This window comes from Aquarana catesbeiana, linkage group LG02 (genome assembly GCF_042186555.1).
Source record: "Aquarana catesbeiana isolate 2022-GZ linkage group LG02, ASM4218655v1, whole genome shotgun sequence".
Lineage (NCBI taxonomy): Eukaryota > Metazoa > Chordata > Amphibia > Anura > Ranidae > Aquarana > Aquarana catesbeiana.
The window spans coordinates 84,355,568-84,377,733 of record NC_133325.1 but is presented as its reverse complement, the minus strand read 5'-3'; the positions used below and the strand labels follow the sequence as shown (position 1 = coordinate 84,377,733).

The 22,166-nt window shown below is 44.4% G+C and overlaps 1 protein-coding gene across 2 annotated transcripts in view; it reads left to right on the top strand.

Moving 5' to 3' along the window:
• Window positions 1-22,166, top strand: part of KBTBD3 (kelch repeat and BTB domain containing 3) — a 37,823-nt gene that overhangs the window by 4,006 nt on the left and 11,651 nt on the right. For both annotated transcript variants that reach the window (XM_073613124.1, XM_073613123.1), the window contains exon 2: window positions 19,913-20,160. In XM_073613124.1, the coding sequence (XP_073469225.1) occupies window positions 19,937-20,160 (224 nt within the window). In that variant the 5' untranslated portion in view covers window positions 19,913-19,936. The remainder of the gene's footprint in view (window positions 1-19,912; window positions 20,161-22,166) is intronic.

Sequence of the window (22,166 nt, the reverse complement as noted above, 5' to 3'; positions counted from 1 at the left end):
GCCTCCTCCTCAGTGCCACCTAATCAGTGCCCATAAGTGCCGCCTCACCAATGCCCATCAGTGCTGCCTATTAGTGCCCACCAGTGCCACCTATCAGTGCCACCTATCAGTGTCCACCAGTGCCACCCATAAGTGCCACTTATCAGTGCCCATAAGTGCAGCATATTAGTGCCTCCTCAGTGCCACCTAATCAGTGCCCATAAGTGCCGCCTCACCAATGCCCATCAGTGCTGCCTATTAGTGCCCACCAGTGCCACCTATCAGTGCCACCTATCAGTGTCCACCAGTGCCACCCATAAGTGCCACTTATCAGTGCCCATAAGTGCAGCATATTAGTGCCTCCTCCTCAGTGCCACCTAATCAGTGCCCATAAGTGCTGCCTCACCAATGCCCATCAGTGCTGCCTATTAGTGCCCACCAGTGCCACCTATCAGTGCCACCTATCAGTGTCCACCAGTGCCACCCATAAGTGCCACTTATCAGTGCCCATAAGTGCAGCATATTAGTGCCTCCTCCTCAGTGCCACCTAATCAGTGCCCATAAGTGCCGCCTCACCAATGCCCATCAGTGCTGCCTATTAGTGCCCACCAGTGCCACCTATCAGTGCCCATCTATCAGTGTCCACCAGTGCCACCCATCAGTGCCCATAAGTGCAGCCTATTAGTGTTTCCTCATCAGTGCCACCTAATCAGTGCCCATAAGTGCCACCTCATCAATGCCAATCAGTGCCCATCAGTGCTGCCTATTAGTGCCCACCAGTACCACCTATTAGTGCCCATCAGTACAGCCTATCAGTGTCGCCTCATCAGCGCACATCAGTGAAGAAGAAAAATTGCTTATTTACAAAATTTACGGAAACGAAGAAAAACTTTTTTTTTTTTTTTTATAATTTTCGGTCTTTTTTTAAGTAAAAACATTCAGCAGTGATTAAATACCACCAAAATAAAGCTCTATTTGTGTGAAGAAAATGATAAAAATTTCATATGAGTACAGTGTAGCATGACCGCGCAATTGTCATTCAAAGTGCGACAGCGCTGAAAATTGGCCTGGGCAGGAAGGGGGTGTAAGTGCCCTGTGGGCAAGTGGTTAAATACCACCAGAAGAAAGCAATATTTGTTTGAAGAAAATGATAACACATTCATGTGGGTACCATGGGTAAGAGACCCGGTCACCAGAACTCGTGTCCCCATTAGAAGAATCTCCCTTGATTACTGCATTTGCCAATATTATATTATATTATATATATATTGCATTTGCCAATAGTTAAAATGGCGTCTCCCATGTATTTATAAGCCCAAGCGTGATGATTTGTCACCCGGCCAATCCCCAGACGACGTCCATTCGTGACGAAACGCGTAGGGAGGAGCCTACGACGGTGACGTCATCACGTTCTTAGACGGGCTTTGCAGCACAGGAAGTGAACCGCGGCACACAGAGACACCGCTGCTGTGTTTGATACCTCTTATGCCATATTGTTTCTGCTAAATTGTAAGTGCAACTATTTTATCCTATTAAAAATCTTTTATCATACGTTATTGCGCTATGGATGTGTTCTGCTTTCTATTTCCGGTCATGGTCGAGTGTTAAAGTTACTGGTCCCGCTCTGCACCTGTGGTTTTGGGAGACCATAATCCCTATGCTGGGCGAGACTGCTGTAATAGCGGTCATCGCTGTTTGGTAAGCAGATCTTATTCACACACTCCTTGGTGGATCATCTACTTCTTATCACACCTCTCCTGGATGAGGGTTTTTTCCGTCTCTGTTTATGGACTATAATATGCTCTTGGACTATCACATATATTGTTTTATATTATAATATTTTTTTCACATGCATTTGTGAACAAAAGTTTTTGTTTTTTTTGCTTGATTGATTTTACTTATGCATTGATTGATTGATATGATGTCACTTGGTGGGTTCTCAATTATATGTTTTCCTATGTTACATATATAGCGCTGCACTTTTTTGTTTATCATATTTTAGGAGTCAGATACAGGACTTTTGTAGGTGCTGGCAGCTTTTTTTTTTTTTTTTTTTTTTTTTTTTTTTTCTTTTTCACAACTGCCTGTTTATAATTTTAGATCTGAGCGCAGCTTTGACTCTATCTTGGGTTTTTATTATACTTATTTGGGACAACCCAGAATGTGGGATTTTCTTTCACTTTCAATGATAATGGTAAATAGGGAGAGTGAATCTCCTGATCGCGGACACAAACGGCAATAAAAACCTGACAGGGGTTCTAACTTATCTCCACTCTATCCAAAACTAAAAAAGTTTTGCCTTTAGTTACCCTTTCAGACCTAGATTACACTTGTGACCAGTGGACAGTAAAAATAGGTGGTTGAACTGCGTTTATACTGCCCCTCAACCACCCACTTTAAGCCACAAATGATATCCCCCGTCTCCTGTCTAGTTCAGCAGGCAGCACAGCTGCCAAATACAACCCATTGAAGTGAATGGGACTGCACCACAATCACTTTGCAACCACATGCGATGCACACTTTTGAGAGTTAAAACAGACAGTGAGAAGGCAACATATCGCCTTCTAGTCGCCTCTGAAGAGCGATCCACCACAGATCACTTCTCAGATAGAAGACTAGGGTTTGCTGCATGTGTACATGAGCCTTAAAGGCTCCGTTGGGCTTTAAATTAAAAGTCAGCAGCTACAAATACTGTAGAGAGACTAGAGACTTCCATTTTATTATTTTTAAATCTTCAGCTTTCATTAAAATAATATCAGGTGATCCTGCCATGTAGTTCTCTCTACAGGCTCTTCCTGTTATAGGGTGACAACAATCTGATCCCATTTCCTAGTTGTGCTCCTTCGTTGTCACCCTTGTCATATTGGTTCCTGATGGAGAGTACAAATGGCCATTTCAACACACATTACACAGGCGAGGTCCACTGTTGTCACCCTCTGGAATCCCACCCTGCCATGCAGCCATTGCTGGAGTGTATGTAGACAGGATATGGCTGCTAAGAGGCCGCAGGGGATCAGCAACATAGAGATGTAACAAGGAATAAAAACGGTATTTTATTTGTTACAAAAATAACAATTGTTGAATATACACAGTGCTTTGCGTCAGTCAGTTTTTATATCTACTTTAAAGGCAAACTGATAGCAATGGTGAGCAACTTCTGGCTTTTTCTTCCTTTTAACCCAGAAAAAGCATTCAGATCAGGAAACTCGAGATTGTAAAGCTGCTGGATGAGTAGGACTGCCAGGGAACTATATATATATATATATATATATATATATATATATATATATATATATTATTAATATTTATAAGTATAAGTATATAAAGCGCCGCTATTTTTAGCGGCTTTTGCAGGGGTTTTCAGCCGCTAGCGGGGTGGTTTTAACCCCCCGCTAGCGGCTGAAAAAGGGTTCAAATGAAAAAAAATCGGCGCTTTGCTGGCGGTTCGGAAGCAGTTCCCATTCAGTTCAATGGGCAGGAGCAGTGTATACACCGCTCCTAAGATGCGGCTTGCAGGACTTTTTTCACCGTCCTGCCAGCGCACCGCTCCAGTGTGAAAGTCCTCGGGGCTTTCACACTGGAGACACCGGAGAGGCTTTTTACAGGTGTTATTTTTAGCGTTGTAGCGCCTGTAAAGCGCCTCAGCGTGAAAGGGGTCTTAGGGAGATTCATCTTTTCTATTTGTCCTGTTTCCCATTATTGAAAGTAAAAGAAAATCTGTAGAGACGCACCGAAATTTCAGCCGTTAAAAATTATCGGTCGAAAATAGGGTTTGCCGATAGAAAAAAAAAGGCGCCGATGCTGGCCGCCGAAAATGCGGGCGATTTTACCCCGCTTATGGTGTGTTTTCCAAAGGTCATGTGACGCAAAAAACCACATCAAAAATGCGTTTTTGATGCATTGTCGCTGTGTTTTAAATGCATTTCAGTGGGGAAGTGCGTTTTTGGTGCACTTTTTTTAACTGACCAAATATACACCAAAATCGCAGCAAGCAGGATTTTTAACACCGCAACAGACCAGTGTGAAGACATACATAGGATTTAAAGGGATGTATTTTTCTTGAGCTTTTCTTGCGCTTTTTTATTGCAAAAGCGCTTCAAAAACTGCTAAGTGTGAAAGCAGCCTATCAACTGAAAGGGTGCCTGATGATGGCATACAATAAATTCATACACATTTAAATTCATGATATTATTTAAAAAGTCCAATATAATGCAATTATATATATATATATTATACTGTTAAATGTATTGGGACGCCTGCCTTTACATGGACATGAACTTTAATGGCATCCCAGTCTAATATGCCCCGTACACACGGTCGGATTTTCCGATGGAAATTGTCCGATCGGAGCGCGTTGTCGGAAATTCCGACCGTGTGTGGGCTCCATCGGACATTTTCCATCAGATTTTCCGACACACAAAGTTGGAGAGCAGGAGATAAAATTTTCCGACAACAAAATCCGTTGTCGGAAATTCCGATCGTGTGTACACAAATCCGACGCACAAAGTGCCACGCATGCTCAGAATAAATAAAGAGATGAAAGCTATTGGCCACTGCCCCGTTTATAGTCCCGACGTACGTGTTTTACGTCACCGCGTTTAAAACGATCGGATTTTCCGACAACTTTGTGTGACCGTGTGTATGCAAGACAAGTTTGAGCCAACATCCGTCGGAAAAAATCCTAGGATTTTGTTGTCGGAATGTCCTATCAATGTCCGACCGTGTGTACGAGGCATTAGTCTGTAGAGTTCAATATTGAGTTGGCCCACCCTTTGCAGCTATAACAGCTTCAACTCTTCTGGGAAAGCTGTCCACAAGGTTTAGGAGTGTGTCTATGGGAATGTTTGACCATTCTTCCAGAAGCGCATTTGTGAGGTCAGGTACTGATGTTGGACGAGAACCATAAATGTGAACCTAGCCTTACACTTGCATTAGCCCTCTGAAGAGTGATCTGCTGTGAATCACTTTTCCAGGGCAGTTGACAGGCGGTGAGGAGGCATTGGGGTTGATTTACTAAGAAGGAAGCACTCAGAATCTGGTGCAGCTGTACATGGTAGCCAATCAGCTTCTAACTTCAGCTTGTTTAATTAAGCTTTGACAAAAATAACCTGGAAGCTGATTGGTTTCTATGCACAGCTGCACCAGATTTTGCACTCTCTGGTTTTAGTAAATCAACCCAATAGTGTCACCTAAGTCTTCATTCACATTGAACAGGTCAAATCGCATGACAATTCGCAGCCTATTGTCAGCAATTGCACCGTTCCAATTGGTGCAACGCCGATTTTGCGCCGCTTCCAAATCGCTTATCAGGAGCTTCGGAAGCGCTGCCCATTCATTGCAGGGGCGTTTTAGGGCGCTCCCAAACCACCCCAAAGATTCTGCTTGTAGGGCTTTTTCTAAGGTCCCGCAAGCGCACCGCCCCAGCGTGAAAGCACTCGGACTTTCACATTCGGGCGGCATGGGAGGCAGTTTTCAGGCGCTTTACAGGCTCTATTTCTGCACTAAAATGCCTGAAAACTGCCTCAGTGTGAAAGTAGTCTAATAGACATCCGTGCATTAAGCCGCACTTTCAAGTCGCACTGAAGTCTTTCAAGTTGCACTGCAACGCGGTTTTGAAATTGTGCGATTTCATACGAAGTCGCACGATTTCAAAGCCGCATTCAATGTGAGCGAGGGCTAAGGCCTGATTCACACCTATGCAGTATGCTTTTGATATGTTTCTGCAGTGCTTTTTTGCGGTGCGTTTTGGATGTGTTTTTTGATGAATTTTGCGTTTTTATGCTTTTTTTTGGGGCCAATTTATTGTTGGGCAGGTTAAAAAACGTGAAATTCAAAACGCATCAAAAACGCGCCAAAAACACATGACATACTTTTCTGCAGTGTCTCTATTGAACCAAAAATGCACTGTTTTGCATTTAAAAAAAGTCCAAAAACGCAGCGGCTAAAAAAAAGGACAGATGTGAACGTGTCCCATAGGAAACCATGTTAAATGGACTGTAGTGCGTTTCTGCGAAAAGCACCAAAAAAGCCCATCGGTGTGAACCAGGCCATAAAGCCTGCCTGGTTGAGTTCACCAAATATGACAGGGGATCATTTTTTATTTGCATTGTGGCTGCCTTTGCAACTTGGGGGGGGGGATTTATATAGCGCTATATAGCTGTTGGCACTATATAAATCCTGTATTATAATAATAATAGGAGGCTGTACTTGCGATTACCTGCGAATGATCAGCCCTGGGTGCAGACTGTGGGGTGGATTTACTAAAAGCAAACGAGGTGTTTACTTTGCAACGGAAGCTGCATTGGGCAAAGGAATATTCCCTTAGTGATTGCAGTGACATTTGCAAAGAATGCCTGCATGCAAGGAAAATAAAAGAAAATCGTTTTACTTGCAAATAATCGGAATCTCATTCACTAAAGTCTGGAGATTATCCCCTTACAAGGTGAACAGTCTTTTTACTTTTAGTAAATCATCCCCGGTCTGTCTCCTCTCTCCTGTGTTCTGCCCCAGCTCTCTGCACAGGTGAGAACAATAGTCAGGTTGGTGAGCACACCTGTGTCCAATCACAGAGGGCTTTTTAAATATCACCAGTCATTCTAATTGGGGGGAAGAAAAAAAAATAAAAAAAAAAAAAAAGAAGAAGAAGAAGAATGAGAGGTCGCAGAAGACGACGAGGAGCTGGTAGCTGCAGCAGATCTCTAACGTCCTCTCTGGCAGTCATGGCAGAAAATAATGGCATGGAAGACGTTCCAGTTAAAGGTGGAGCCCCGCCATTCTCTCCATCTCTAAGGTGTCATCTGCAGGCCAGGAGGGGAAGAGGACGGGGGAAGGCACGGCATGGATGGAAAGAGGAAAGACAACTCCGCTCCCAACAGAGCCCCCATGGATTGTGGAGGAATGTCCAGGACCTGAAGACCGAGGAGGATGAGCGCCACCCGACCATGCGTCCGCGGAACATTCGCTTCTCCCAAGCAGAAAACATGGTCCTCGTCTCCAAACTGCTGCCAGTCTATGAGCAGCTACTGGGCCAGCAGAAGTCCAAGGTCTCCTTCTACAAGAAAAGCCAGATGTGGCAGGAGATCTGCGCCGCTGTGAATGGGGCGGGACACAGGCAGCGTACCGTACATCACTGCAAGAAGAGGGTCAACGACATGAAGAGGCAGGTGAGGAACAAGATGAACCGAGAGAAAAGCAATGGGGGTGAAGGATCCCCTCCAAGTCAGGTCTACTACACCAAATATGAGGAGGAGCTAAAGAAGGTCCTGCCGGCCGAAATCATAGATGGCATAGAGTTCTTTGATTCAGATCAACCGCAAGATCCGTACCTGGAGGAGGAGGCCGGTAAGTGCTCACATTGTTTGCTTGTATTGTGCTTGAAAGGTAATTTTGCCTGTGTGTGATAGGGCCACAGGGCTTGGCAATAAGACATGGCGAGAAATCGTCTGCTAAGGCTGGATTCACACCTATGCATTTTTAGTGCATTTTTGCACTACAGTCCATTTAACATGGTTTCCTATTGAACACGTTCTGTAGTGCAAATCTGCAAAAAAACACTAAAAATGCATAGGTGTGAATCCAGCCTAAGGCCTTGTAAGCACAGGGGGAGATTTACTAAAACTGGAGCACTCAGAATCTGGTGGAGCTGTGCATGGTAGCCAATCAGCTTCTAACTTCAGCTTGTTTAATTAAGCTTTGACAATGAAAGCTGGAAGCTGATTGGTTTTTATGCAGAGCTGCACCAGATTTTGCACCATGCAGTTTTAGTAAATAACTGCCACAGGGGGCAGTTTTATAAGAGATTCCAGCAGCTTTTCTGAAGCCTTTGGCAAGGTTTACACCAAGGATGAGTTTAGATCCTAGCCAGAACCCACCTAAGGGCTTGTTCACACTTGACTAAAATTCTAAGGCTCCTATAGCATTAGTATGGGTGTTAGACTTGCGTTAATGCGCTTTAGTATGGGCATTAGACTGGCATTTTTTACAAGTGTAAATGATGGCAGCACAGTGGTGTAGTGGATAGCACACTCGCCTAGCAGTAAAAAGGGTCACTGGTTCGAATCCCAACCACGACACTACCTGCCTGGAGTTTGCATGTTCTCCCTGTGCGGGTTTCCTCCGGGTACTCCGGTTTCCTCCCACACTCCAAAGACATGCTGGTAGGTTAATTGGCTTTTGTCTAAATTGGCCCTAGTAAATGAATGTTAGGGACCTTTAGAGTGTAAGCTCTTTGAGGGTGGGGACTGATGTGCATGTACAATGTATATGTAAAGCGCTGCATAAATTGACGGTGCTATAGAAGTAATAAAAATAATAATAATAATAATAATCATAAATTAAAAATGCTCCCCAAATGCCCTATGGGCAGTTGTGAAGCGTTTGAGCATTAAGGTGTGTTAAAACTGCTCCACAAATGCCTTTTCCGTTAAAGTAAATGAACTAATCTTAACGCCCTGCAACTGCCTACCAGAGCGTTTGAGAAACGTTACCATAGACTTGAAAGGGAGACATTAAAGGGCTTCACATGCTTCCTGACTCGACATGAGGCTTCAATTTTGAAGTGACGTGATGCTAACGCTTCATGTTTTGCTAGTGTGAACAGCACTATGTGCTGTCTATTGTATCTTCTGCATAGGCCTTTTTAACGCCTCTCAAACGCCTGCTTTAAATGGCAGTGTGAACTTGGCCTAAGATATCCACCAGGGTGCCTCAGCCGCGTATGGTTGGCGGTTTGCAGTGACGGCTTTCTCGCCGGATAGCTTAGGAGGGTTCAGACTAGGATCTGAACACACCTAAACTCATCCCTGGTTCACCACCCCTCTGAAAAGTGATCCACAGAAAGCAGAGGCTATCATATGGTCAGGAGGAGATCCTGCCACCTGAACAGGGATTTTGTATTGAACTATTGTGCCACAACATGTGTGTCAGGGCTAATTCACACTGTGGGGGTTTATTTACTAAAACCTGGAGAGTGCAAAATCAGGTGCAGCTGTGCATAGAAACCAATCAGCTTCCAGGTTTACAAGCTGACGTTAGACGCTGATTGGTTACTATGCACAGCTACACCAGATTTTGCACTCTCCAGTTTTAGTAAATCAACTGCACCGTAAACATCTGTCACTGCAAGGAAACAGTTGTTTCCTATGTGTCCCATTCACACTGCAACGCAGCCTAAGGCTGCACTGATATGCAGCCCTAGTATTCTTATAGGGGCATTTATGGGCTGCCCCATACACCACAAGGGACCGCATATCGTGCAGGTTTCACTGAGAAGGGGGGAAAATTGGGATGCCAGCATGCATTGCTGTGTGTTGCCATAACATGCATGTTACTGCATCTCAATGGTGTCAACCAGGACTAAAAGGCTTCAAGGAAACTGCTGGATGTTTTGCAAATACTTTGTCTCAAAGCTTGCTGTACCTAATGCATTTATACAAGCTGAGGTCCATGTGTAGAAGACTAAAAAGAAACACATGCCCAGAGAAGTACGGAGGCTGCCATAGCTGGTTTTGAAAATACTAGTTGCCTGGCAAGAAGTGCTGAGTATTGCAGGTCAATGGGTATTGTATTTATTTAAAGGGATAACATCTGGGGAAATGTGTATGTATTGCAGAGATGGTGGGTGAGTGTTGTGTGTGGTGTGGTTTTTTTTTTTTTTTTTTTTTTCTATGTTATTGACCTGAAACATATATTGCATAAGCACCCAATAAAGTCCGAGCTCTTAACCTCTTGCTGCCTGAATAAAGCATATGTGCAGCAGCAAAAAGTGGGCTTTAATGCCCACACTGCAGATATGCATCCATGGGAGACATAAGTTTCTGTGCTGACAGCATGCTCCCAGCACAGAGACAGAGCTGTCAGATAGCTCCTGGTCTCTAGTAATGATTGGGAGTCTGTGGAACCAACTCTCGATCATGTGACCACTGTGAGCCAATCGCGTGGTCATGTGATCAGGCACCCCAATAGCCCAATTATAGGGACAGCTAGGCATGAAGAGGTTAATCTGCATATTAACCTAGATCAGCGACTCAGGAAGTCTTGAAACCATTAAATGTGCGTGACAGCCAGGCAACTAGCATTTTCAAACAGGTCAGCAATGGCAGGCTTGCATTTTATCTTCAGTCCAGGAGTATGGAATCTGTGTAACGTGTAACAAAGATGTGTAATCTTTATGGCAGAGGCATCTTTAAATGATCTTTGGGCTTGGCTGGCAGTGCTTGTGGCCTGCCATAGGTGCATTAAAGCTTTAGCCATCATTCCCATTGCATAAGAAAAATGTGTATTCAAATATAGCTTTAGAAAATACATTGATATTGTTGCATTCAGTCTTTGTTCTCTCGCAGAGCTAGAAGTGCTGCTAGAATCTTCAGCATCTGAAAGTTTTAGGGATGTGGGATGCCTGCATTGTCTCAGGCCGTACCCCCAACTTCCCGAGGTCCCCTCTACAACTACCACCTCCAGCCTCTACATCTCATGTGTGCCCCTTTAGACGCTGAAGTGTCAGATGCTAATAATACTAGTAGCGCCTCTGATTTTTGCAAGAGCATAGGGAAGGGAGGTGTTATAGTAATTTTATATTTTTTTTTCCAGTATTTTATTGGATAACCAAAACACATGAAATCGCATTAACCGGCGGCTTTGAAATTGCGTTGAAGTAGCACAATTTCAAAGCAGCATTCGGTGTGAACCAGGGCTCATTGTGTATGGCTGGGCTAACCAGAGTAGCAAGGTGAGTGGATGATTTGTACTGATGCTTGATTGCATGGTAGCCATCTTTATTGAGCCATACATTTAAAAAAAAAAAATTCTATATTTGCCAATAGGGAGGACACTATATACAACACAGCATTTTTTTTTTCAGGTTTGTATTGTTGGTTGAGAGATCTTTTTGATTTTTAGAGATTTGGGAGACTTCAGTCCACCGAGCCCAGAATGACACAAAGGCAAGCCTCTTGGAAAGGCTGTGTGCTGGAAGAAGGCCTGGGGGCAAAGGTGGGGCAGGAGCTTCTCTTGCCCCTTCATTGTCCTAGGCCCTGCCTTCCTGTTTACTGCAGAATAGCTCTAGTGTAAGTTATAAGGCACCATAGTACCCACAGAAAATGTGATTACTATAATGAATCTGAATCCCAGGCTCAAAATTGGTAAATTACACTGGTTTAATGTGGTTGCAATTACCCCCCCCCCCCCCCCCCAAAGGTTGGCAATCGTGGAGTGTCCATCAGTTCTGTCCCCAGTGCCATCATGGGCACTGTATGCAAAGACCTGCAAGCTCCATTCACCTCTGCTTGGAAAAGTTGTGCACTTTGGCATCCTCATCTTGTGTGCCAGAGGACCTTGTTCCATCACTGTTGCCCGGGACGGAGGAGGGGATCTTGGCATCTTCCCCTTGTGTGCCAGAAGACCTTGTCCCAGCACTGTTGCCTGGAAAGGAAGGAACTTGGCATCTTCACCTTACGTGCCAAAGGACCTTGTCCCAGCACTTCTGCCTGGGGGGGGACTGGGCATATTCATATTGTATGCCAGAATTTTCCAGTAATGCTGCCCATGTTCCATAGAGTAAACCAGCCAGCTTCCTTCAGAAGTGGCTAGGGGTTCCTTGAGTTGCAGCTAACTGATCTCCCATCTGATGTTACCTGCATAATTTTAGTTCCACTACCACTTGGCAGAGTCAACGATATGACTGTAAGGGTGTGATTCTGGCCACCCCTGTAAGGAAGGCATTCTTCCCACTTGCCACCACCAATGTAAGGGGTATTTTCCTGATGATCCCTGATTAACTAATCTTACGAGGGGTTCCTTGGGGCCTGAAAGTTATTTCAAGAGTTCCTCTGGTGTAAAAAGGTTGAATTTTGGAGTAGAATTTTGCTGAGTTCTTAATGGACACAAATCTGACTGATTCTGACAACTGTCAGTTCTCGGTGACATTGTCATTTGGTTACATAAATCTCTAGCTTGGCACAAAAAAATTATATAATGCTTTTTTTTTTTAATTTCAGGACCTTCATGGTTTTCACAATCTCAAGACCAAGATCGGAAGAAAGACATTTTATATTCCGATGCTGAACTCCCAATTTCCTTGGATTCTGAAACAGAAGAATCGCCAGTAATATATAGCAATCCTTTACAGGAGCAGTCACCTGTACTCACAGATATCGCTCCAACATACAGTGAAGATTCAAACCCATCAGAGCCCACGAACACTGTCGCGGATTCTCACATTCTGCAAACTAAAGTTTCCACCAAAGCAAATTTGCGTGGCCCCCCCAAAAAAAGATCTCTGTATTCATCAAGTAAAAACATTCATTCTACACTCTCTCGAGCCTTGACTCCTACTACATATCTAAATATCGTGAAGGCCAATCAGCACTTGTTCCGCAAGAGCATGATGCATGAACTGAACATTCTCCACGTTGATTTCTGCCAGTTGACCCATCATATCAATGTAAATTATGATACTGCTAAGAAAATGCTACAAGTAGAAACCCAAAGGAATCACCTATTGATTCAGATGAACAACAACATTGACAGGCTTGCTGAAAGCATCCAGCAGCTGGCCAACCAGCAACAAACAGAACGGGGCCTGATACGTGACCTTCTACAGGAACGAAGGTCCAGGTGGAACCAAACGCCCGGTCCATTCGGTGAATTTCCTCGCGCTGCTCACTAGTCTGGCTTCTGCTGGCAGGGAGGCCTTTAAGGTTACATAAGATTAAAACTGGGATCTTTGTGCACTGTATTTAAAGTATATAGTTTGCTATATGTTTATCTTGTACAATAGTTAAGAAATACACAACTGTGTTAGAAATTGAAAAATTGAATATTAAAAAAATTAAGAGAAAATTTAGTAATAAAAGCCTGTTCTCTATAGAGAATGATACACTGACACATTGGCCTGTGCTGCATGATTATTGGAATTTTTTTTTTTTTTTTTTTTTTTTTTCTTCCATCCACCATGTAGAACCATTGTTTGCCAGGTTAGGTTTAAGTTTCTTTGAATATTGAACTGCTAAACTCAGGAGCATAGTAGGCCAATATAGCCGCCAGACATGGCATCAGAGGCCTGGCAACTTTTTTTTTTTATATAACTTTTGGTTATAAGAGTCATGAGCTGGGAATATTGTTTGTGCCCGATGTAGAGGACATTCAAGTCTCCCATGCATTGGGCTATGTTCAGCACAGCTGCTGCAGCTCTCCATCAGCTGTGTATACAGTTTGTTATATGCTATGGACACTGGTCCCTGCTGATGAAATGCTTATCATTTGAATAGGAACAAATCCTATTATTTAGATTAGCAATATCTTTGGCAAAACAGCCTGAGCTGGTGGGCCTCGGAACAGCCCCTTTAAAGGCCGTCTACATGAGTCCTCTAGAGTTTTGATTGTTCACACAAGACTGTACTTGGAATGCATGTTTAATAAATTTTGTGAAAGCAATAAGAGAACAAGGAGTTTTTCCTTTTTTTTTTTTTTTTTTTCCCTGGGAATGTGAAGGAACTTGGATCTGAATATTATTGGTGTACACATTATACTGAAGGAACTGTTCATCTTTCTAAATATAAGAACATTTCTGTTTGTGATTTCTTGGCTCTGCCATTGCTGACCAAATGCAGATTAGATTCATTAAATTAATTTTCAACTTTAACCCCCACTTGCAAACGTACTGGCTATACACTAGCAGAATTTTATTTGAGATTTTTTTGTTTCAATAACGTTCATTCAATTTTAAATTGACTGCAAATTTCCTTTTTAGTTTTTATTAAAAAAGGCACATAAATCACTCCACTCCAAAAGCCCATCAAAATAGTTGAGGGACCTCTGGGGCTTTTTTTTTTTTTTTTTTTTTTTTTTTTTTAAGTTACGCTGGCAGTGAAATGTAATTTTCTGTCAATTTTGTGTGTAATAAATTTTTTTTTTTTCTTTGTAAATGTCCCTTTTTCTGCAGCACATCTTCAGCAAAAATGAGAAAAAAATTGGCATAGAATCCCCTTACAAAATGCCCCCTGTTTTTTGCCTGTTGATCTGGCCAGTAACACACCTCCTGTATTAGTGAGATACGATTCTGGAGGAATGAGAACAAGAGGCACAGCAGCATTGTCAGTCTGGGGGGGGGGGGGGGTAGTGTTAAGGCCCGTTCACATCTGGTGTTCTGGGTTCTTGGGCAGAATCGCTGCCACCCCAAATGACATTAGTGGCAAAACGCATCGTGTGTTCAGGTGTCACTCATTTTTAATGGCACCTAAACTTGGTGCACTTTTGCACTGGGCAATAAATGGATGTCTTTGGTAAAAGACACCTCAGACCCGCCTCCTGCAAGTAAAAGCTGGCGAGGTGCTGCGGCCGCCTATAGGGAAAGCATTGAGGCTGGTGTATGCCCACCTCCTTTCCCGCCAGTGAAGAGGTCGGATCTGATGCTCCAGGCCAGAGAGCGCTCCTAATGGTAATTTATTAAAGCGGTGTTCCACCCGCAAATGTATTTATTTTTTTTTTAAAGCCAGCAGCTACAAACACTATAGCTTCTGACTTTTAATAAGGACACTTACCTGTCCAGGGAGCCCGCGATGTCCGTCAGATCGGGTGCAGGCGCCGCCATTCTAATTAAGGGAAACCAGCAGTGGAGCCTTTGCGGCTTCACTACCCGTTTCCTACTGCGCATGCGGGAGAAGACGTCGGGGGGGCTCGCCGAAGAGGAGGATATGACGTCCTGCGCCGCGGACCTGATGGTTTGGAAGTATAGGTAAGTTAGAAGAAAAAAGGTAAGTTAGAAGAAGAAAAAACATTTTTAACTAGCCAAAAACGAGGGGTGGAGAGGTGGTCTTTCATTTAAGACCACCTCTCAAAAGTGGGTGGAACTCCAGTAACTGCATTCTGATTAGCGCTTAATTAGTGTGCACCCACCTGCTGTCTCTGGGCACTCCTCTCCCTCACCAGCCATGTGCCTGGCTCAAGCTGAAGGGGAGACCAGTCTACCCAGAAACGTTGACTGTGGATGAAGTATTTAACAGGCTAACAAGCACTACTAAAAGTAATACTCAAAGCCAGTTATTAAGCAAAACTCCTTTATAGCTGGCTCTGTGAGTAATGCTTTAACTGGCATTGCAGTACTAACAAAGCCAGTTGTAAAACATTACAGAGGCAGGTATAAAGGAGTTTTGCTTAACCACTTAAGGACCAGCCTCGTTTTGGAATTTAGGTGTTTACATGTTTAAAACTGTTTTTTTTTTTGCTAGAAAATTACTTAGAACCCCCAAACATCATATATTGTTTTTTTTCTAACACCCTAGAGAATAAAATGGCGGTCATTGCAATACTTTTTTTCACACCGTATTTGCGCAGCGGTCTTACAAGTGCACTTTTTTGGGGGAAAAAAATCACTTTTTTGAATTAAAAAAAAAAGACAACAGTGAAGTTAGCCCATTTTTTTTTTTTTTTTTATTGTGAAAGATAATGTTACGCTGAGTAAATTGATACCCAATATGTCACGCTTCAAAATTGCGCCCGCTCGTAGAATGGCGTCAAACTTTTACCCTCAAATATCCATAGGCGACGTTTAAAAAATTCTACAGGTTGCATATTTTGCGTTACAGAGGAGGTCTAGGGCTAGAATTATTGCTCTCGCTCTAGCGATCAGGGCGATTCCTCACATGTGTGGTTTGACCATCGTTTTCACCCACGTATGTGTTTGCTTCTGCGCACGAGCTCGTCGGGACAGGGCGTTTTAAAAAAAAAAAAAATTTTCTTATTTATTTTATTTGATTTTTACACTTTTAAAAAAAATAAAATATTTGGGTCACTTTTATTCCTATTACAAGGAATGTAAACATTCCTTGTAATAGAAAAAAGCATGACAGGTCCTCTTAAATATGAGATCTGGGGTCAAAAAGTCCTCAGATCTCATATTTGGACTTAAATGCAATAAAAAAAAAAAAATGTCATTTGATAAACATTAAATACCTTTAAGACGTATGGGAGGAAGTGACCTTATGACGTTGCTTCCGCCCTGCAGTGTCATGGAGACTGGTGGGGGCCATCTTCCCCTCACTCGTCTCCATGCACAGCAAGTGAGAGGACGCGATCGCCTCCGCCGCTACCGACGGCTCCGGTAAGTGGTGGAGGGCACCGTATAGCTGCGGGAGGGGGGGCCCCCTCCACCGATAAAAGTGATCTCACGGCGAATCCGCCGCAGAGACCATTTTTATCTTGTAGCCGACCGACGGCCGAAAACAGGGATACCGGGGTTATGGCAGCTAGCTGTTGCGATAACAACGATATCTGTCCTCAAAAAAGGGACGTACATCGTCATGCGGCGGTCGGGAAGTGGTTAATGACTGGCTCTCTGAGTAAAGCCTAGTACACACGGGCCAAATGTCAGCTGACATTCGGGCCGTGTGTACAGAAGTCGGCCATTCAGCCCAGCTTCTGTCAACTGCTCATGACCAAAAAAGGTCAGCGTTCTTAGCCAATGGCTGAGAGCGCTGACCGAAGTGTTCTGGCGGGGGGGGCAGACAATAGCTCAGCAGGGGAGAGTGCTGTACTAACATCGGATTGTTAGTACAGCGGCTCCGACCTGAGCTGTCAGTTTAGTGGTGTGTATGAGGCCTTAATCATTTATAACTGGCTTTTCAGTATTCACAAAGCCAGTTACTTGCAGGTATTGGGGCTGATCTGAGGTGTGATGGTGCAAAGCTCACTTGATTTCTTTCTATTATTCAAGTGGTTTACAGCATTTACTTAACTATAAAGATTCCTTTCCGTGTGAAGTTGACAGGTTTTTTTTTTTAATGTATCTGGCACTCTCAATTTCTTTGAAAAAATTTTTTTGCACACTATGCCCAAAAGGTTGCCCCTGGATGAGAGCAACTCTCATCTTGTGCTGTTTGTACTATTTTCAGGACCATGAAAACCGGAGTTAAGGTAATCAAATCCACACATCCTGGAACCCCACTGACCTCACAAATGCGCTTCTGGAAGAATGGTCAAACATTCCCATAGACACACTCCTAAACCTTGTGGACAGCCTTCCCAGAAGAGTTGAAGCTGTTATATCTGCAAAGGGTGGGCCAACTCAATGTTGAACCCTACGGACTAATGCCCTGTACACACGGTCGGATTTTCAGACGGAAAATGTGTAATAGGACCTTGTTGTCGGACATTCCGACCGTGTGTGGGCTCCATCACTTTTCCATCGGAATTTCCGACACACAAAGTTTGAGAGCAGGATATAAAATTTTCCGACAACAAAATCCGTTGTCGGAATTTCCGATCGTGTGTACACAAATCCGACGGACAAAGTGCCACGCATGCTCAGAATAAATAAAGAGATGAAAGCTATTGGCCACTGCCCCGTTTATAGTCCCGACGTACGTGTTTTACGTCACCGCGTTCAGAATGATCGGATTTTCCGACAACTTTGTGTGACCGTGTGTATGCAAGACAAGTTTGAGCCAACATCCGTCGGAAAAAATCCTAGGATTTTGTTGTCGGAATATCCGATCAATGTCCGACCGTGTGTACGGGGCATTAGACTGGGATGCCATTAAAGTTCATGTGTGTGTAAAGGCAGGCGTCCCAATACTTTTGACAATATAGTGTAGGTTGCTGTGTTTGCACCTGCTGTTTGCTTTCAGCATATTTACTGTAAACAGGGGGGCTAGTGGTTGTGGTGGGAGTATCAGTATCTGGAAGCTCTTTTTACAAATAAGAGGGCCCCCTCTTATTTGTAAAGAGAGCTTCCAGAGATTCGAACAGTCGATGGCTGGCCTTAGTTAGCCAACAAATGGTATTATCCTAGAGCCAGCCATACATGAAAAATTTCTGTCATTTAGTTGACACCAAATATTTGGAGTCCTACAACAAATGTATTATTGTTTTGTTTTTTTTTGCACATTAATACATACCCTTTTTTTCATTTTAAACCCACAGCACACTGTGCAAAAACAAAGCTCCAAAACTGAACCAAAAAATAGATGTACACAAAAACTGCACTTAAGCCGGCCATAGGTGGTTCGAATCTCAGCAGGGACTCAACAGGGACTGTCCAAGATTCGAACCATGTATGGGCAGGCTGATTGTACCCAAGTTGATCCATTGATGAACTTGGGTACAACCAGCATGTTGGATTTTTTTGCATGCAGTTACTGCCAGTAGCAATAGCTGCTAGCAATAAATGTGTTCTCCCAGCAGGGATAGCTCCCCCCGCTGGGATAACAGAATAGCTCAGTGGGAGGGATTCCCCCATCAACAATGACTGTGTTGATTGGGGAATCAAGTGATTTTCTTTCCTGCATCTTCTGAGGAGCTGTGTCATATGGTCCCCTCCCGAAGACCCTTCAGAACTCCCCAGGATGCAAGACTCCTCATGGATGTAGGGCACACTTAGGTCCATCTAGCAAAAGGTTCGGTGGACCCCACTTCTCGATGATCAGCCAAAGCCAACCAACGAGTATTAGGTGAGGGGCTCTCCTAAAGACAGATCCCCCCAAGAAAGGGGAAAAAGAACCTAAGGACCACATGTTTTCCCCCTAGACTTAAGCTGACCATAGACGGATCAAAATTCCTGCTGAACTGGCTGAATCCATCGATCAACTTCGATACAACCAGCTTGTCAGATTTTTTTCAAGTGATCAGTGTATTCTGATGACTGAGAAACCTCCTGCTGTCAGAATACAATAGCTCTGCGGGAGGCATTCCACTATCAACACTGAATGTGTTGATGGGGTAATCGAGCAATTTTCTCTCCTTCAACCCGTGGGTGAAGGAAAGAAAAATGGTTAATGTATTGCCTGCCTTAGTCACAAGTTTGGTAGCAAAAATTGCTGGTGATGCTGTGGTCTAGTGCCCTTTCTCAAAGTGGGGTCCCAAACCAGTAGTGATACTAGAAGCACCCATACTCGGGCCAATTGACACAGGAGCAGCACCCATACTAGGGCCAGTTGAGACAGGAGCCACACCCATACTAGGGCCAATTGAGACAGGAGCCGCACGCATACTAGGGACAATTGAGACAAGAGCAGCACCCATACTAAGGCCAATTGAGACAGGAGCCCCACCCATGCTAGGGCCAATTGAGACAGGAGCCCCACCCATGCTAGGGCCAATTGAGACAGGAGCCCCACCAATGCTAGGGCCAGTTGAGACAGGAGCCGGACCCATACTAGTGCCAGCTGAGACAGGAGCCGGACCCATTCTAGGGCCAGTTGAGACAGGAGCCGGCCCATACTAGTGCCAGTTGAGACAGGAGCCACACCCATACTAGTGCCAGTTGAGACAGGAGCCGCACCCATACTAGGGCCAATTGAGACAGGAGCCGCACCCATACTAGGGCCAGTTGAGACAGGAGCCGGACCCATACTAGTGCCAGTTGAGACAGGAGCCGGACCCATTCTAGGGCCAGTTGAGACAGAAGCCACACCCATACTAGTGCCAGTTGAGACAGGAGCCACACCCATACTAGTGCCAGTTGAGACAGGAGCCGCACCCATACTAGGGCCAATTGAGACAGGAGCCGCACCCATACTAGGGGCAGTTGAGACAGGAGCCGGACCCATACTAGTGCCAGTTGAGACAGGAGCTGCACTCATACTAGGGCCAATTGAGACAGGAGACGGACCCATACTAGGGCCAGTTTAGACAGGAGCCGGACCCATACTAGTGCCAGTTGAGACAGGAGCTGCACCCTTACTAGGGCCAATTGAGACAGGAGCCAGTTAACCTACCAGCATTTCTGTGGTGTATGGGAGGAAATCAGAGTACCCGGAGGAAACCCACACCAACACAGGGAGAACATCCATATAGGTAGTGTCATGGTTGAGATTTGAACCAAGGATTCTAGTACTGCAAGACAGGAGTACTAACTACCATATTACTGCGCTCTCTTCGATGGCTATCTAATGCTGAAAACAACAGTTTCTGTTTAATGTTGTCTTCTGTTTTATCCTAGTTCACTTGTGTTCATTAACTTGCCATGGACTGCCCACGAGACACATTTGGAAGGTCGGTGTGCAATGGGTTTCCTTCCACTGAAAAGAAATCCATCTCCATGGTGGCCGAGGGCCACGGACAGCAGATATTAACAGTGCTGCAGAGTTTCAGAGAGCAGGGCATGTTCTTCGACTTCACCATAAATGTGAAAGATGAAGTCATTCCTTGCCACCGATGTGTGCTGGCAGCCAGCAGTGACTTTTTCAGGTATGTCATTTAGCGTCACAAACTTTAATTTTCCAGCTACATCCCACCACCGTAAACCCTTCCTGTCCAAATTCCACCTGTGAATTTGCTGGTTTTCACAATTCAGAGACTGCTCGGGATATACTACCTTTATGCCTCATGCACACAGACTTAAAGAATATGTAAACCCAACATTTCATATTTCTAATATGTGCTTGCTGTACCATGAACTTGTATGAAAAATTATTCTCTTCTCATTGTATTGCTTCTTTTGTGTGAAATACCTGGTGATCCTCTCAGTTACTCTTTCCTGTTAAACACTGACCACACTAGGCATGAGAACAAAGCGTAGTCAGTTTTCCAGGTATGCTGGGAAGTGTGCTCTCCTCCAATGATCAGATTTGTCCTGACACAGCCAATCACTGGGAAACTCTGTGTGCTGCTGTTTCTCCACCCACACCTCTTTATGCCCCTTATGTAGCCCAGACTAGAGATTATGTCATTGCTAGTCTTGGCTACATAACTCAAAATAACTCAACACACAGCAATTACTGTCTAAACTGCTGGCAACAAAAGTGAGTACACCCCTAAGTGAAAATGTCCAAATTGGGCCCAATTAGCCATTTTCCCTCCTCTGTGAAAATGACTCATTAGTGTTACAAGTTCTCGGGTGTGAATGAGGAGCAGATGTGTTAAATTTGGTGTTATTGCTCTCTTTCTGTCATACTGGTCACTGGAAGTTCAACATGGCACCTCATGGCAAAAAAACTCTCTGAGGGTCTGAAAAAAAGAATTGTTGCTCTATATAAAGTTGGTCTAGGCTAAAAGAAGATTGCCAAGACCCTGAAACTGAGCTGCAGCACGTTGGCCAAGACCATACAGCAGTTTAACAGGACAGGTTCCACTCAGAACAGGCCTCGCCATGGTCGACCAAAGAAGTTGAGTGTACGTGCTCAGCGTCATATCCAGAGGTTGTCTTTGGGAAATAGACGTATGAGTGCTGCCAGCATTGCTGCAGAGGTTGAAGGGTTGGGGGGTCAGCCTGTCAGTGCTCAGATCATACGCCGCACGCTGCATCAAATTGGTCTGCATGGGTGTTGTCCCAGAAGGAAGCCTCTTCTAAAGATGATGCACAAGAAAGTCCGCAAACAGTTTGCTGAAGACAAGCAGACTAAGCACATGGATTATGGAACCATGTCCTGTGGTCTGATGAGACCAAGATAAACTTATTTGGTTGGCAGCACACACTCTTGACACCATCTGAACCAATGGTGTCAAGAGTGTGTGCTGCCACATACTGTAGCAGAGCATGATTCCCTCCCTATGGAGGCTGGGCCGCAGGGCAGTATTCCAACGTGATAACGACCCCAAACACACCTCCACGATGACCACTGCCTTGCTAAAGAAGCTAAGGGTAAAGGTGATTGACTGGCCAAGCATGTCTTCAGACCTAAACCCTATTGAGCATCTGTGGGACATCCTCAAACGCAAGGTGGAGGTCTCTAAAGCCTCCTACACACGGTACGATTGTTGGACAACCGAGCGTCTGAGTTTTGTCAAAAGGGCGTGTGCCAGGATCTTGTCTTACATACTAACGTTACACAAATTGTCGTGCCACAAACACGAACGTAGTGACGTACTACTAGGAATTTCAGCTCTTGAGCGCCACCCTTTGGGCCCCTTCTGCTAATTTCCTGTTTGGGGAGCATTGATTCCGAGCATGCGTGTTTGTACTTTCGACTTTTGTGTGATGGATTTGTGTACTGACCATTTGAAAATCTGACGTGGAGCTGTCGTTTGACCACAATTTACTAGCCTGTCATCCAACATTTGTTGGCCGAAAATTGGAAAACAATTGTTGAAAGGAGTGAACTAACGGTAAGAACTTCGGGCAACAGTCTGTCAAACGACAATCCCCTTTTGATTTTCATACCGTGTGTACGAGGCTTTACATCCTCCAGCTGCAAGATGTTGTCATGGAGGAGTGGAAGAGGACTCCAGTGGAAACCTGTGAAGCTCTGGTGAAC